The sequence below is a fragment of the Poecilia formosa genome, unplaced genomic scaffold (assembly GCF_000485575.1).
Source record: "Poecilia formosa unplaced genomic scaffold, Poecilia_formosa-5.1.2 Scaffold1, whole genome shotgun sequence".
NCBI classification, from domain to species: Eukaryota; Metazoa; Chordata; class Actinopteri; order Cyprinodontiformes; family Poeciliidae; genus Poecilia; species Poecilia formosa.
In genome coordinates, this window is record NW_006799940.1 from 262,242 (window position 1) to 279,581 (window position 17,340).

Consider the following 17,340-nt stretch of genomic DNA (forward strand, 5'->3'; position numbering starts at 1 on the left):
ATAATAATAATAATAATAATAATAATAATAATAGTTATTAAAAGTTGAATGGAAAAGAAAAGAAAGTGAAAACTGGAGGATGCGGGCATCGATCCCGCTACCTCTCGCATGCTAAGCGAGCGCTCTACCATTTGAGCTAATCCCCCATGATGCACTGCAGCCACACTAACGTCACCTTTCCCGTTATTCTCATGGTACATTACTGCCTTAGATGTCATGTTGAAGGGATTCTTGGCAAGTGTGGAGTAGTGACACTACTTTGATCAAATTTCAGTCATGAAAAGTGAAAAGTGCAGGAAATTATTCACTTAGTATTTATCACCTACCTATGTTCTTCTCCCTACCAATGTGGGAATGTGATGGACGTTAGGTTCCACAGCAAAACTACACAGCTAGCAGCTAAGAATGTTTTAACAATTCCGGAAAAAAAATAAAAGCAATCTAAATGCAGTTGAACGGAAAAGTAAAGAAAAGAAAGTGAAAACTGGAGGATGCGGGCATCGATCCCGCTACCTCTCGCATGCTAAGCGAGCGCTCTACCATTTGAGCTAATCCCCCACATAAAACACAGACAGTATGTGTCGGTTTTTATGTGTGACGTTGTCCTCAAGTCAAGGTTATGTGAAGCTGTAAATTTATTAAGGTATAAAATACTGTTAACTCACGACACTACTCCCATCAGTCAGTCAGTTAGCCCAAACCAAGACCAATCAGCCAATTGGTGCGTGCTAGTATTGTACAGCAGAAAATGATGGGCCAGGTCACTTCTGGTGGAGCATATTTATTTAGTTTAAACTGTGAACAGAAAGCACAGCGGTAATAGTAGCTGCTCCTAATATCTGCTCTAAGCTGTTTTCTCAGCAATGGCGGACTTCCTCAGCCTGCCAGACAGTCAGTCGCGAAACACAATAATAAAAGAGCAGCACAACAGTAAACAGACATACTCACTATGTTAATGTACATCTACTCCAACATAACTTTCATTAACTGAACTCAAATAAAATACATATATTTAGAAAATATTTTGAGGCCCTATTACAGCCTCTCAGTTTATGAAAAACTGCAGAGCAACAGGCAGCTCAGAGTCCCCAATGCACAACCTACCGTTGGAACACCGTTACTGCACCCATCATCTTTAATCCCTGTTAACAAAATATCTTCTTATCATAACCCCATAAACATCTCATGTTGATTTGAAGGGGTACTGGCGAGTGTGGAGTAGTGCCACTACTTTGATCAATTTTAATTAATGAAAAATGCAAGAAATTAGTCACTGAGTATTTAGCACCGACAAATGTTGCTCTCTATGTTGTTCTCCCTATGTTGGGAATGTGATTGACGTTAGGTTACACAGCAAAACTACACAACTAGCTGTAAAATATTTCTTAAGAGTTTCGGATAAAAAAAAAAACCCCACAACGAATATGAACTTAAATGCAGTTGAACAGAATAGTAAAGACGAAAAAATAAAATAAAACGAAGAAGCTTGGAGGATGCGGGCATCGATCCCGCTACCTCTCGCATGCTAAGCGAGCGCTCTACCATTTGAGCTAATCCCCCATGATGCCTTGCGATGACACTAACGTCACTTTTCACCGTCATAGGTATGGCGTGTTTATTGCCTGATTTCATGTTGATTTGTAGGCATTATTGGAGAGCGTAGGGTGCTGCTTTGACAAATTCTTATTAAAAAAAAATCTCAGAAATTAGTATGGAGTTAGATTTGTTTCACAATTATTCAATAAAAAAAAAATCACATCAAACAAAAAAGTATTCAACTAAAAAAAATATCATGTCAATAAAAAAAAATCATGTCAAACAAAAACAGAGTTGTGTTCAAAATTTTTGGATTTTCAAAAAAAAAAAAGTTTCAAACAAAAAAAAAATTTCAATCAAATTGTAAGAATTATTATTATTATTTTTAATTGCTTTAAAAACTTTTTTTTTAATTGAAATCACAAATTTTTGTTTGAAACTTTTATTTTTACATATCAGAATTTTTTGGTTGACAGCCTAAGATTTTGGTTCAGATTCTAAGTTTTTTTTTTTGAAGCTCCTGTTTTTAGGTTGAACTCAACGTGTTTTGCTTGCGAATCTCACATGAACATCCGGGGCGGGGCTTAAGAACGAGCAATTTAAGACGTGTTCCGATTGGTTAGCGCTGACAAAAGCGGATGACTCCTTAAGATCTCAGAACTCCGTCCCGAACTGCAGGGCTTCGGTGACGGACACAGAATGTGAATGGTAAGTAATCTTCACAAAATTACACCGATTAGCAGCTACTAAAGTGTCCACCCTGTTTCAAAGAAATTTTACACAACTTATGACGACAGTCATATTTTGTCTGCCGCGATCCCCGGTAGCATATTTTGCTAGCTAATGTTAGCACTAGGTAAAGTTTATAAACTAGGCTTGTGTAATATTCGTTAACCAGCGCACCTCTGTCAAGTGGCATTAAGCGTGGAAAATCCCAAATGTATCTGGAGGAAATATGTGTTAAAAATGTAAAACTTTGTTAAAAATGTAAAACTAAGCTGGTAGGTCACAGGCCGAAGGAGGATATTCACATAATTTCTGTTTTTTATTATTTGGTGTGTGTGTCTTGTACTTAGTTTTATTCCGAATTAGATGTAATATGCCTTTTGCTGTCTTATGATATTAAATTAAATTGGTGTTCTCCTAATTCCCCATTCTAGTATGACCAGCAGAGTGCAGCTGAAGCAGGACAGGCTTGTAGGTATTACTGATTCCTCCAGCTGCTACAGACTATCAGAGCATGAGGATGGAGAGACCAGCAAGTGTTGAGTCAGAGAAGGCCAGGTAGGGAAGTAAGTGTTGCTTTTAAGGGCCAGGTGTGTTTGGCTAACTATATTTATACAAGTCAGTTTATTTATTGGTTTTAAAACTAATGCATGCTTATGTGTTGATAATGGTACATTGTAATAAAATACAAAAATTACCACCAACATCTTGGCAGAAGTCCTAAACAAATTTATATCCAAGCTTTTTTTTTTTTCAAACCAAAAACCAGGAGCATAAAAAAAACCCTGAATCTCAACCAAAAACTTAGGCTGTAAACCAAAAAAATCTGATATAGAAAAATAAAAGTCTCAAACAAAAATAAAAAAAAGTTTTTAAATCAAATCTTTTTGTTTTAAAAAAAAAAATTCTTACAATTTGATTGAAATATTTTTTGTTTGAAACAATTTTTTTTGAAAATCCAAAAGTTTTGATCACAACTCTGTTTTTTTTATGTGATTTTTTTTTATTGAATAATTGTGAAACAAATCTAACTCCATAAATTGGTCACTGATTATTTAGCACCAATCTATGTTGTTCAATCTATGTTGTTCTGTATGTTGTTCTCCCTACTAATGTGGGAATGTGATTGACATTAGGTTCAACAGCAAGCTGTTACATATTTTTTAACAGTTCCAGATAATAATAATAATAATAATAAAAAAACAACGAATAACAATCTAAATGCAGTTGAACGGAAAAGTAAAGACAAAAAAAAGTGAAAACTGGAGGATGCGGGCATCGATCCCGCTACCTCTTGCATGCTAAGCGAGCGCTCTACCATTTGAGCTAATCCCCCATTGAAAATGCTTGTTGACCATAACAGCACCAAAACAAAGGTGGACTGTTGAATGTGTTCATATGTGTGCAGATTGTGACACATTCTGAATTTCACACGTTTCGTTTTGAAAGAAAAAGTGTTTTGCTTTTATGCTGAACATTATGAAAAACACACCTCCTTCGAGCCGGATTCGAACCAGCGACCTAAGGATTCCCACATTTACTTCCTACAGTCCTCCGCTCTACCAACTGAGCTATCGAAGGGGTTGGCAAAATGATGACAACTTCCTCAGCTCACCACTGATATCAATGACGTGAACGTCAGGAATGATAAAAGCTTTAAATATCAAGAGATATTGGATTCATTTGACACATTCAGTTTGAAGTCTTTATTACAAAGGATTTCCATCACAAATTAAGACACTGGTTGCTGCCGTGTTCATCCAATCCGCTGTACAACGTCAGTGAATGAACTCGGCTGAAATGTTGCCATGTTTCATATAAAACAGGGATGTTGGTACAGAAATAGTGATCCCAAGACAGTAAGCCTGTTGAAGACACACAGGCACAAATTAAGAATGTCGAGTTCATTTACACAATACTTCTCTTAGCCTAGAATTTGAATTAAAACAAGACAAGATAAAAGAGTGAAGAAAAAGTAAAGACATTTTTGCCAGATGTGGGCTGCATCTGCTTGTTAATGTCAACTATATTGGAGGAATAAATAAATCTGAAACTGTAAAAGTATTTCACATTTCCATTGATGACAGCTGACAAAAGATGAAGTGGTCCTCAGAAGTTTAACTGAATTATTCATTTATTCTCATTTCATTATAACATGCTTTATTCCATCTTTAAATAACAAAGGGTGTATAAATCTACAAACTTGCATTTTTCTATTTTTTTGTATAAATTAAATGTGATATTGAGGGTAAAGATTAGCTGAAACTTACAGTAGAAAAAGGAGAGAAAAACTACGACCTCCACATCCAGCAGTGACAAAAAGATTGGTAGAAACATGAATACAACAGCAAATCGATTTATAAAACAAAAATCAAGACAAGAAAAGTCTTTCTGAAAGAAGAGTTGGTTTCTGTCCGACAGCGACGCTCATGGCTTCAGAGGAGCCCAAAGTGTGTGCGTGTGTGTGTGTACAGCATCTACATACACACACAGTGTGTTTATATTGCATTTTTAAAATCAGTCCGCTTGTGTTGCGTTATCCCGCTCGCGTCAGCAGCTCCTGCGCCCAGGTTTTGATGGCCGACGTCGTGTGTTGGAGCAGCTGCCATGTTGAATTTGTGAAGTGCAGCGCGTGGCTCCGGAGACAAGACACAGACACTTCCCCACTGCAAGGACAAAACCAGCGTTCAAATACACAAACACAAATATGTCAGCCGTTTAAAACAGAAGGGAGAACTGCTAGTTTGACCAGATTAACAGCTATTTTTCCTTTGGACTGTCAAATGTCTTTTTTATCCGATGTGTCAACAATTAAATACATACATGTAGTTTGTCTCCTGTTTTCCAAAGTGTTTTGAATGAAAACTCATTTTCACAATGTCGGTATTTACCAAATATCTTTATTTTAAGTTAGGAGTGAAAGCCTGCAGTGGAAATAAAATCTGTAGCTGTGGGTACTGACTTGCAGGAATCCTGCAGGTTGGTCCACGCTTGTTGTAAAACCTCAGATATGTAAGTCAGCGCCGGGAGGACGTAGTTCTGGTGGATGAAGAGGAGAAGCTCCTTCAGGTACGCCAAGGCCTGGAACACGCTGTCGGGAGTGTTGGTGTTCACCTGGAAAACAAAGACTGTCAGCTGCTGACCCAACGTAAAGTAAATCGCCATCTTACAGAAGAGAATATGACTTTAATCTCAAAATTATGACTTCAGAATTCTGATTCTGTGAAAATCCAAATAAATTATTAGGTTTCTGCCAAATGAGTGAAAATAATCATAACTGTGTCTGTGAAAGGATTTGTAATCCTGCACTTGATCCACACTGAGAGGCAAAGTTACATGTTAGATTTGAGTTTTAAGGCTAGATTTACCCCATGGTGAACAAGCAATTTCAATAATTCTAACATCAAAGGTGAAAGTGCTAAGATCAAAGAGTAAAGTGCTAAGATCAGAGAGAAAAGTGCTAAGATCAAAGAGAAAAGTGCTAAGATCAAAGGCATAAGTGCTAAGATCAAAGAGAAAAGTGCTAAGATCAAAGGCATAAGTGCTAAGATCAAAGAGAAAAGTGCTACGATGAAAAACAAGAAGCAATTGTACCCTCTACTAAGCATGTGGGTCACTTTCAGGTCACATATCTGGAAGTGTGAACGTCCATGGCAAAAAACAAAAAACAAACAAATATCTGATTTGACCAAACAAAACAAAACAAAACAAAAACAAAACAAAAAAATCAGAACTGGCTCACTTCGATCTGCAGCATTAACATAGCCTTAACGTTACGGCTGCAACCACATCGCCTTTTATTGGCGAAATCAAAGCCAAAATGTTAAGATCAAAGCCAGAATTCTGAGGAAACAAATTTTGAAAGGAAAAGTTAGAATTCTGAGATCAAAGTCCTGTTTTTTGTTTTCTCCCCAGAGCCCCAACCTTCTTCTGTACATCTTACCCAGTCTATAACCAGCGGCGTTGTTTCTCTGACCCATAGGATGAACTGGGAGGCGTTTTCCGAGACGACGACGGCTGCTGCTTTCGTTTTCTCTACGGCTTGCTCCAAGACCGGCCCCAACACACGCACACACTCAGAGTAGTAGTGAGGAGTGTTTTTCTCCAGCCAGCTGCAAAGAAAGCAACACATTGTGATTTCACACAACACTGTTTAATATAGCACATTATCGCTAACCGCCTCTGGATCAGAGGGGATTCATGGGAATTTCAGAAAAAGGTTTCAGCACATGATGAGCAGGAGGTCCGACCTGAAGCCCTGCTTTGTGTAGAAGGTTATTTTGCTCCAGGCCTGCTGGGAAACGGCTGCGACTCCAGAGCAGCGCAGATACATGGCCGTGGTGGAATCTGAAACAGAACCACAGCTACAGCAACGGGCCTCACACAAACTGTGGAGCTTCGGATGAAAACGAAAACTCTGCGTTTATCCAGACCTGCGACTGAGCCGTGAGACCGGATGTCATGGACGACGAAGCCGGCAGCGAACACAAGCAGAACCATGAGCAGTTTGGACCAGGGGAACCCGCGGCCACGCATCTTCACCTGGAGGTTCTGGAAACAAAACGGCTCTTTACAGGACTGGGTTCAAGGGAATATTCTTTTAAAACTAGAGTTTCGAAACAAAGTAGTTCCACTCAAAATAACCCCAAAAATAAAACGATTAATTTAATTAATCACGATTAATCAATTACTCAAATAATTGTCACATTTTAATAATCTATTAATTGTTATGTAGCGTGTACAGATTCAAAAAAGGTCATTTGTTGGAAAAAACAGTCAGAGGAGTAATTAAGGCAAACCATTAAAAATATATATTATATACATTTAACATTTAAGACAAAAAACCCTTTGTAAATCTCTTCAACACAAATGTCTCATAAAAGGCCTTTTTTAATCTGTATACTCCCAATAATCAATTACCAAATTAGTTGATAATTATTTCAACAATCAATTAATCATGATTAATCGTTTCAGCACTATGAGAATTAATTGCTTATTTTCTTCTTTTAATCAATTTCTAATTTTGTATAAAAAGGCTAAAGTAGTTGAATAAAAATGTGCAATTTTTTTTAGTTAATTAATAGATTAATCAATAAATAAAACAATTGTCAGTAGGAGCCTTAATTATTTCTTTTTCACTGAATTTTAAAAGTTTCCATTAAAAATGGATGGAAACATAATTAATGTCCGATATTTTGAAGAAGAAGGAATAATTGTTACTTTTCTGTGCATATAAATTTAGTTTGTGTTATTTTTGTATAAATGTGACAGAATTCAAATGATTTGATAATGTGATTTTTCATCTCACCTGGCACAAACTATTGCAGTCCTGAAGGTCTTGAGACTCATTTGTGTCTCTCATTTCATCGTTGGTCACTCTGAAGGACTGGATTGTTTCCTCAAGGTTCTTCCGCAACTACAAATTAAAAGTAAAGCCAAGAATATTTACTAGCATATAGAAAAATAAGCGTTTCATTGATCTGACTAGTATTTGTCAGGAAGGTGCGTTTGGTTTATGCGCCATCATGATATTAATCAGGAAGTCTCACCTTTGGCGGCAGCGTATTCCACGACTTCAGTAAGTGGTTCAGCAGCAAACTGGAGACGGAAAAAAATGGGAAATTTAAACGTAGGACAAATCGAGACGCATTCAGCTTGAGTTCAACTTAAAGTTTTATTTTCACCTGGATTGGGGTAAATGCTTCGTGTAAAGCTGCCTCCACACTCCGAGGCTCTGAACATCCACACACAAGCACTCAGTCATACTGCTGAGCAGCTGCAGGAGAAAACATGAAGCAGAAAAAAAAAATTCAGTTTTTAGGAAGATTATGAATTAATTTCAAATTAAAAGCACATTTCATGTCAAAATGTAATATTTTCCACTTATTTTTTAACATTATTAAGGATTAACTGATAAAAGAACGGAGGAATAAATATGTAGAAAAAATATTTTCCAGTTGGCTGAAACGATTAATCATGATTAATCGATTATTGAAATAACCACCAACTAACAGTCATCGATTAATCGTTAACTGGAGCATACAAACTAAAAGAAAAGGCCATTTGCTGAAAGAATAACGCATTCAGAGCAGTAATTAGGCCAAAACTGTAAAATATACACATTTTGTAATAAAACAACTAAACTTTGTAAATATGTTCGACCCAAAACTCAAGTCACATTGTTTAGATTCAAATGGTGAAAAAAATTTCATAGAATTTTTTTCAAATTCTATGAAAAAAAGTCCATCAACTTTTTCTATCCAATTATTAATCAGTTAATCGAAAAAATAATCAGCCCTCCACACTATTGAAGACATCAAGTAGTGATTTGTTTATTTGTATTTTTCAATGCATTTCTAAATTGTATCAAAAGGCTGAAACAAAAAATCTGCACAACATGGCAATTACTTATCAAAAATAAATAGATTAATCGATAACTAGAATATTAATCATTTATCATATTAGAACAAAAAATATTGTGTCTCCAACCAGAAATCTAAAAGTCTGACACATCATCCAGGTTAAAAGCTCGTTAAGCTTTTAACGAGCAACTCCAAACATTTGGAAAAGTTATTCTGCTACAACGTCTGTGAGGACTTTTCCCTCGACTTATTTCTGAACATCAACGTTAATTATTTGTTTCTCCTGTCAGCAGCCTCACCTCCCTCTTCATGTCGTCCGGACAGTGCGGCGTGGCTCTGGACAGGAAAGACGGCAGGTAGGTGTGCAACGTGTTCTCCGGTTTGGCTCCAAACGCCAGGACTTTAAGTCGAGGATACAAATGTCTCAGCTGCTCCTGCAAGCTGTTGGAGGAATTAGTTACCACTGCCTTTATCTTCACAGAAAACAAAACATTTACTGCGTTATGTAAAAAGTCATTTTACTTCAGTAGCTGAATTCAGATTAATTATGTGCATTTTGATGTTTTAAAGCCTTTATTTCTGTTAATTATGAAGATTTTCTGCTTACAGCCAATGAAAACAATAAAGCTTAGAATTTTACATCAAAAGTTACGGCTGCAACTAACAATTATTTTAGTAATTGATTAATCGGATTACTAATTAAAAGGTTAATTTTCACTTAACCTTTTAATGCTGTAGTAGAAATACATTAAAAGATGCAAATAAGTAATTTAATTAATTTTTAGATGAGAAAATGGTTCTTAAAATGCAATAATGTATCATTCCTTTAGTCAAATTAAACCTAAATATAAAACTTGGCCACTTGAGGAGTTTCGGCTGAAACATAATCACAGATAAAAGGTGTTTTATTCTTAAATATAAAATATATATACATTTTTAACAGTTTTTGTTTAATAACTGCTCTAAATATGTTGTTTCTTAACGATTAATCGATTACTAAATTTGTTGATTATTTCAAAAGTTGATTAATCGTTTAAACTCAAATAATATTGTGCTCTTAAACGCTGTTAGTGAAAGTACAAAAAGGCTTGTTGGAACACATTTATTAATAGTCGCGTTGCAGGTCAGAAAGTTTGCATAGGAAAATGAAAGAAGCTTCAAAGACTAGCTTTGTATTGTTAGCTTGTATTTACCTGGGTGACAGGGCGTTTTTAGGCATGAAGGCAAAATCAAGCAGAGGAAAAAACTCTTTAGGACCCATGATGCCAAACCCTTTTGTCAGGTTTGTATGAAGTCTGGAAAAAAATATAAACCAAACAAAGAAATGTGAAGATCACCAATTCAAAGTAGGCAGCCATTGATTCCTAACAGTACAGATTCACTTCATTTTCGAGCCGCAAGCAAAAGATGTGAAAATCTGTGAATAAATAGTTTTATTTTTTACTAAATGATTTTTATCTGGCAAACTTACAGGAGAAGTCTTTCTAGGTAGGCGATGGCATATGCAGACAAGGACTTCGTCCCCAGCACAGGAAGCATGATGCCGAGCCACACTGAGCACAAACCAGAGAAACACGACTCACTTCAGGGAAGCGTTCAGAAGTAGATGCTTCGGCCTTTTTGTTCTTTATTAAATCAACAAATAGTCGACTGTCATAAAGTAATTTGTTTTAGAGCATCTGGTGCATTAAATTTTAAAATAAATCAACACATTAATGTGATTTTGTGAGGTTTCAAATGAAGAAAAAGGTAAAGATAAGCAACCCATAAATCAGACGAGTCTTTTCTCTCCTTCAGAGAAAAATGGTCTTCAAATAATCTAATTTTTCCTGATTATATAACAATCCCATAACGCTCCTCGTAGGAGTGTTGGCAATCTGCAGACTCTCAGTCTCAATAAAAACAGTAAAATCTCTGAATTTCTTCTCAGAAGTATTGACATACCTAAGAATGTTTGGACATTTATTTGGATTTTGACAAACACAAAAAGAGAGAAAAATCAGAAAAAAAAAACAAAAAATTGAGAAAAAAAAAAAGTAAAAATCCTAAGAAATTCAGAGCTATACTTAATATTTTTTGTGACCCTACTCCTCTCTCGTAGTCATAATGTGTTGCTGCTAATGTCACTGTTGCTCCAGTGAACTCCAACCCTAAATATTTGCAATCACATCTTATGAAAGTGGGAGAAAAAGCCAATAACTCATTTATTTCCCAATATTTCCACATACTGGCACAGAAACAGTTTACTTTTACACTTATTGAACTTTTCCACTTTTCATCATGTTACAACTTTTAAATATTTGGATGTTATTTGACAGAAACATCACAACATATTAAAAAAGCACACAGATTTTAATATTCATGTCCATTTAAGAATCAGGTTCTACTTTATGTTGTTCTATAAGAACAAACACTGGAGTTTGTGGTTCTATATGTGAATATTTTTAAAGGCATAAATGTTAAAACACATTTAAAAGTTAGATTTTTACCTCGTAAGCCCTGGCTGAGGTCGTAGAAACCGGCTTGACCCAAAGCCCACATGATGGTCAAACATTTCACCGGACGGTTCTGGACTGATCGCAACAACTCCAAATACTGGGGAGGAAATTACACGTTACACAAACTACCAGAACGTCGCACATAAACAGGAAGCAGCAGCAACAAGCCAGGCAACTTCTACACTGAAAGTATCGCTGGGCAACAAATGGATGATATTGATTGGATAAAGATTAGCGTTTTGGAAAATCTGTTGTTTTTTTCCCACCATGGTTCAGAATGATGTCGGCGCATCTGGGGCGGCCATTTTGTTTGACAAACATTTTTTCACAGCTTCTGTTTGTTTGGACTTTGAACTAAGATCAACTCTAAGACAAAATATTGTGACAATTAATAGTGTAGCTACAATTTTTTCTTAACAAAGATGAAGTCGTCCGGTTATAATATCTCCAGAATAAATTTTATGAAAACTCCAACACACAAATAACAAAACATTAATTATCCAAACTTTTTCTCATAATTTTAAGACTTTATTCTGGTAAAAGTGTGTTTTTATTCTGCTTATGCTTTGACTATATTCTTGTAATTAAAGAAAAATTATTTAATTTTCTGTCGTCCAACTCAGAGAAATAAAAAGCTACTTTTTGAAAATATTGTCTGTCAATTGTAATTTCTTTTTTTAGAAAATTGAAAATCATATGAAAAACCTTGTGGATTTTATTTTAAAGCCATTCCAACTGAATGCGACGCTCACCTCTGATAATTTCTGCGTGGCGATTTTGGGTTTGTCCTGCAAAACCGCCTGAATGCAAAGCCTGTATCCATGAAGAGGTTCCCCTGAAAAAAGAAAAATCATTTTAAATACCCTAAACGGTTCTCCTCACACGTCTGAAAACCATTAGAAAGTAACAAACCGTTTACCTGGCTGCTTGTCCAGCTCCCTGAGCATCGTGGAGACACAGTAGTCAAAGAAATCAGGCAGAACGTTGCTGCAGCGTCCGATGAGGCCTTTGACTACGCCCTTCAGCTCTTTCCCTGTAAGGCAGTATGGATAGTCTGGGGCCAAAGAAGAAGAATATAAATAAACAGGGTTTCCCAACAGTAACAGTCAAGCATTTTCAAGGCAAGTTTTAAAAACTTTACAGCACCACTTTGGAGGTAAAAACAATACAAATGAATGTGATAATATTCCATATTCAACAACTGGGATGAACTAAGATATAGCTAAATTAATGCTTTGAAATGTGTTACATACATTACATTAGGCCTATTGCAATAAATCAATAAATCACTTAATAAATTAAAGCAAACAGGTTTATCGTTTTCTCCTCCCTCTTTCTACTAAAACTGGATGATAAAAGTCTTCATTTTGGTGTTTTAATGTCAACTAACCCCTTTTTTTTAAAGACAAAACGACATTAATTCACACAACATGGTAGCAAAGAACAACTTCTTTTAATTTCATGTGTTTGACATGATTGAAAAGCTTGGAAACCACAGATTTCACAACATATAAATAACTCAAAATGTCCATGAAAATTTCAGGTTGTATATAATAAGATGTTGGGTTATTGTTTGAGGTTAGCTGGTCCGTGTTTGTTTGTCAGGTGCGTTAAGTTATGCATCAGCCTGATAAAGTTTGAGAAACCCTGCTGTAAAATGTTAGCTCTCATTGTGTGCGCGCATACAGCCTGCAGACATCCTGCAGACAGCCTGCAGACAGCGTGTGTTTCGCTGACCGTGAGCGTAGCTGCAGAGTGTGGGCTCGTTGTCCGGCGCCGTTAGTTTCAGGTTGAGGTATCCTGCCAGGTCTTTGACCCAGACCGACGGGTTTTCTGGGAACAGCTCCTGACTGCGAGCCAGCTGCTGCTTCAGATCCCCGATATCCAGCTGAAATTAAACACCAAACAAGGCCGTCTTTGAAAAAGCAGCTTGTCAGGTGACGCTCTGCGGTGAAAACATCTCAATGCATCTTTGTTTAAATCTTTTTAAGTCCAGTAAATTAGTTTAAAATCTGTATCTGATTTCTCTTAAGCTCTTAAATCGAATGATAAAAACACGTTTACTTACAGCTTTGAAGGCTTGCTCCAGCGTTTTGTAAGTTGTCGGTGTGTTTGAGCTGCTGGGTTGGGATTTCTTGGACGGTTTACTGGATGACGGCTTCTTGCTCTGAGGCTCAGCTGGCGGCGGGACCTGCTCCTTGTTCTGCTTCTTTCCCATCTTCTCAAAAGCCTCGAACAGCGTCTCTGACATTTTCACCGGTGCTGAGGGGAAACAAACCAGCAGAGGTAAGACGACTGCAGATAAACGCAGAGAGTCTGAGAAAGTCTCTCTCTATTTTTCAGGAAGGTCAAATCACTGATTCTGGTTTTTCCTCCCATCCGCCCTCCCTTCATGGTTTACGCAACAGGCTGTCGGCATCCAGAAGAAATTTGATCCAACTTTCACAACTGAATTTACAAAAACAACATAAGTTGCCTGACCTACTCAGATCCACTTATGTCACAGAAACACTGTTCCACCAGTAGAATTGAAATTTACATGCATTTAGAATAGACATGTACAAAAACGTATTCTTGGAGGGAAAAAAGGGCAAAATTTCAGCTAAAAGACCTCAGAAATAAGAACATTCTTGAGTTGGAAAAGTCAAAAACTTGCTCAGAAAAAAACAAAAAATTTTGAGATTGATCTCAGACATTTTCTACAAAAAACAAAATTTCTGAATTTGAAAAGTCAGAAATTCGCTAGAAATTTTTTTTTAGAAATCAGAAATTTTCTAGGGAATGTTTTGAAATGTTCCTCTTAGGCACACTTGATCAGTTTAAGAAAGTTACAAAAAAAAACTAAAAGTTTGTCCTTACAAAGTCTTATGGCATTTAGCATATAAAAATGTATTTTGCTAATTTTAAATGACTGAAAATAAGAGGAATTTGGTCTGATTTAACTTCAGAACGCAAGAAAAAAAGTGTCTGTCTTTTTATTGTCTACAAATATCTGGTTTGCTGATAAATTAACATTTGATTAATTTGACTTTTAATCAAATGTTAGATTCCACTTTATTACTAAACTGTGCAGTTTGAGTATCAGTAATATTCAGGGACTTTATACAGAAATCAAACACTTTCCAAACACTGAAATTCAAACATTTTGAATTATTTAAAGCACCTGGAAGCTATGGGAAGTGCAAATAATGGCAGCCTTTTGGAAATCAGACAGCAAATGTAAGGTTCTAAATATATATAAAAAATACAGTTTAAAATGTCAAATCCAATTAATTTTTTTTTTAAAAAAAGCTAGTAGCGGCTCTATTATGTCCATGAGAATTAAATGTATTGATTTATTTATATTATAGCTCGTGAAAGAAAATTGTAGATCAGTGTAACTGGGACCTGACAGTTTAAAGTTTAAAAAAACAAACAAAAAAAAAACAGATCACTGCATGTCTAGTCTTTAGGTGCAGATGGAGTGCACAGCTTTCAAGTAAGAAATCTCATCTGATCGCTCAGCTCTCCGCAAGGTTCTGAAAAATAAATGTGGTATGAAACACAAAATGGTTTCATAACACATAAGATCAGATGCTGTTGGTTTTAGATTCCAATTTCTCTTCAATAAATGCAGAACGCAAATAAACTAAGTAGAACATTTTTATGAAGCATCATGATTCATTAGATACACTTTATAGATTTATTTGTAGAGAAATTCTGTCTAAATATGCAAATAATTATCTTACTGAATACAGTGATAATCTGCTGATGTTCGGTGTTAATTTAAGATGAATCACTTGTCAACAGAAATGTAAACACAAAGACGAAAAGATGCTTTTAAAGCAAAACGTTAACAGAGCGTCCCTGCTGATGTTGTTTATTGAGCAAAAGACTTTGGACGGGATGACTCAGTCTAGCATAAACGGATCACAAGGTCAAGATCTTATTACTCACATTCTTAGTTACAGAGAGCATCTGCTTGCTGCTTTTTACAATTAAATTAGATCAATACCTCTGAAAAATATCCAGAATTAATAAGTCTGAACGCTCACCAAGTAATCATTTCAAAAGATTATGAAACTCATTTACTAAGCCACGAATTCAGGAACATTTAGTGTCAGCTGTGTCGTTTTGCTGATGTGGCAACTTGGCGCCCTCAGTCCAACCAGTAATCCAGCTAAATGCTTTTCAAACTCTGAAAACCTCAGATGGGACACCCACAGTAGCTTACAGCCACTTATTCTGCTTTCTAAAAGTTGAAGATGTACAAGTTAAATAATCAAAATGTGCATTTTGTGACTTATAAATCATGCAAAAATATGCTTAGCTAATAAACATGAGGTGAGGCGACAGGTGGGTCCAGATCTCAGATAAAAACACTAAAATAAAGCAGGAAGTGATCAAGGGAGTTTCCATTTTACTTTGAAATACAGGGTTATTATTACAGCTGCACAACACCAATAACACATAACTAGTCCTGGATGACAATATACACTGCTCAAAAAAATAAAGGTAACACTCAAATAACACATCCTAGATCTGAATGAATGAAATATTCTCATTGAATACTTTGTTCTGTACAAAGTTGAATGTGCTGACAACAAAATCACACAAAAATCATCAATGGAAATCAAATTTATTAACCAATGGAGGCCTGGATTTGGAGCCACACACAAAATTAAAGTGAAATGTTCCCTTTATTTTTTTGAGCAGTATAGATCATGATTAATTTATTTCTTCTCTGTCACAGTCTCTCCTCCACTCTGAATCCATCCAACAGACCAAATAATCTTTTTTTTATCAACAATCATATTTGAAAGGGGCGCAATGCATTTCAACTGTACTCGAATAATAATTTGGCCAAATTATTATTTGGCCAAATAATAATTTTTTATTATTTGGCCAAATAATAGAAAATTCACTTTGCAAGCATACATTTTTATATGAATTTAGTTGTTCAACCGGATTGATCTGTTTCATCAGACCGCTTAGAAAACTAAAGACTTTCTGCCTGATAAAAACCTGCTTATTTTAGTGAAATATGCAAAGAATAAGACATTGCTCCCAAAAGAGGAACAAAAACAAGGACGAGATTACACCTCGGATTTATGTTTGTAAAATAGCCTTGTCGTTTTAAATGTATTTATTTTTTGTCTATTTTAATAAAAAAATAAATAAATAAAGGAAATGAGGATTTAAACTGTCCTTAATGATCAGCTAGGATAGCTGAAACAGTGAAATAAAAACATGCTACCCAATATTTAATTACTGTTTTAAATATAACAAATCACTTCTGAGTTTAAAACGCAGAAAAGTTAAAGCTTTTCTACATGAGACGTGATGTTTCTACTGAGCGGCTAGGATGCTAAATGCTAACGCTAGCTCATTAGCTTCCTACAGGAAAACTCAAGACCGAGGAAAGCAGTCAGTGGCTGGTTTTTAATTTATGCGTCTGTAGATTTATGTCTATAATAGCTTGTCAATTTGAAGGGGAAACATTACCAAAATAATATTAAAAAGGAAGAAACACTGGATGAAGGCTAGCAAGTACAGTTAGCTTGCCAAATCAGTTGACAGCTGTGAGACACTCAGCAGCTCTGTCAGTTAACATTGTGGACATTTTTATTTAAAATAAAACACACACAGCTATAGATGAAACACCTCTTTGCATAATTTTCATTAGTAAAATTAAAATCCCATAGGAGCAGGAGCTAGCTATCAGGACCAGGCCTGGTTCACTTACGTCTGGACGGTTGGTTAGACTCCCCGAGGGCTTTCCTACCCCCGTTTCCGCCGCTAGACTTCCCTCCTCCTGAGTTACTTTTCCTCCCTTTCTTCACTACCTCCCACTTCCCAGCCGAGCCGTTGTTAGAGGCCATGTTTCCAGTCCAGATGGGTCAATTATCAGTTCGTGAGGTACCGTGACTTTAATTTCTCTCTTCTTGCTGCTAACGTGACTACGACGAAGGGACACTCCGTCAGCTCTGATCAACGGCTCTGCCACGTCTCGTTGACGGGCTGACGTCAGCGGGCATTGCGTTTAAACCGTTAGCTTTCATTTCAGCCAAACTCGGAAATTTATGGAAAGTCATCTTAACATTTAATAGCCAGACTAGCTAAACATTCCAGATATCTCACTCATACAATTGTAATTATGGATATCCAAAAACCTAAGTTTCTACTAGCAACCCTTGTTGATATATTTTATTTAAATTTAGACTGGTAAGAGTACTATA

The 17,340-nt window shown here is 36.1% G+C and overlaps 1 protein-coding gene, 1 long non-coding RNA gene and 5 other non-coding genes across 7 annotated transcripts; 1 reads left to right on the plus strand and 6 right to left on the minus strand.

The window, feature by feature from the left end:
• Positions 1 to 73: 73 nt before the first annotated feature.
• Positions 74 to 146, minus strand: trnaa-agc (transfer RNA alanine (anticodon AGC)). Its single transcript has one exon. It is a non-coding gene; the product is annotated as a tRNA-Ala (tRNA).
• Positions 147 to 485: 339 nt separating this feature from the next.
• On the minus strand, positions 486 to 558 carry trnaa-agc (transfer RNA alanine (anticodon AGC)). The gene has a single exon. It is a non-coding gene; the product is annotated as a tRNA-Ala (tRNA).
• Positions 559 to 1,487: 929 nt separating this feature from the next.
• Positions 1,488 to 1,560, minus strand: trnaa-agc (transfer RNA alanine (anticodon AGC)). The gene has a single exon. It is a non-coding gene; the product is annotated as a tRNA-Ala (tRNA).
• A 1,965-nt stretch (positions 1,561 to 3,525) lies between these two features.
• Positions 3,526 to 3,598, minus strand: trnaa-agc (transfer RNA alanine (anticodon AGC)). The gene has a single exon. It is a non-coding gene; the product is annotated as a tRNA-Ala (tRNA).
• A 157-nt stretch (positions 3,599 to 3,755) lies between these two features.
• trnay-gua (transfer RNA tyrosine (anticodon GUA)) lies at positions 3,756 to 3,843 on the minus strand. Its single transcript is given in 2 exon segments — positions 3,756 to 3,791; positions 3,807 to 3,843. It is a non-coding gene; the product is annotated as a tRNA-Tyr (tRNA).
• A 110-nt stretch (positions 3,844 to 3,953) lies between these two features.
• On the minus strand, positions 3,954 to 17,135 carry tmem214 (transmembrane protein 214). The gene is made up of 17 exons (XM_007573370.2): positions 16,848 to 17,135; positions 13,191 to 13,384; positions 12,860 to 13,010; positions 12,042 to 12,176; positions 11,875 to 11,957; positions 11,114 to 11,219; positions 10,096 to 10,177; positions 9,818 to 9,919; positions 8,924 to 9,065; positions 7,947 to 8,038; positions 7,812 to 7,860; positions 7,571 to 7,678; positions 6,696 to 6,813; positions 6,513 to 6,609; positions 6,206 to 6,374; positions 5,225 to 5,376; positions 3,954 to 4,928 (listed from the first exon to the last, which is right to left on the minus strand). Exons 1-17 carry the CDS (start codon positions 16,981 to 16,983, stop codon positions 4,799 to 4,801), a joined length of 2,046 nt encoding a protein of 681 aa, XP_007573432.1. The 5' UTR covers positions 16,984 to 17,135; the 3' UTR covers positions 3,954 to 4,798.
• On the plus strand, positions 5,391 to 5,934 carry LOC107834066 (uncharacterized). The gene is made up of 2 exons (XR_001659854.1): positions 5,391 to 5,671; positions 5,714 to 5,934. It is a non-coding gene; the product is annotated as an uncharacterized LOC107834066 (long non-coding RNA).
• Positions 17,136 to 17,340: the final 205 nt, after the last annotated feature.

Coding starts and splice junctions, on each gene's coding strand:
- tmem214 (XM_007573370.2), bottom strand. CDS start 16,983: ATGGCCTCTAACAACGGCTCGGCTGGGAAGTGGGAGGTAGTGAAGAAA. Junction 12,177..12,859: donor ACTCTGCAGCTACGCTCACG/GTCAGCGAAACA, acceptor CTTTGGCCCCAG/ACTATCCATACTGCCTTACA. Junction 6,814..7,570: donor ACTGCAATAGTTTGTGCCAG/GTGAGATGAAAA, acceptor TTTTGTTTCCAG/AACCTCCAGGTGAAGATGCG.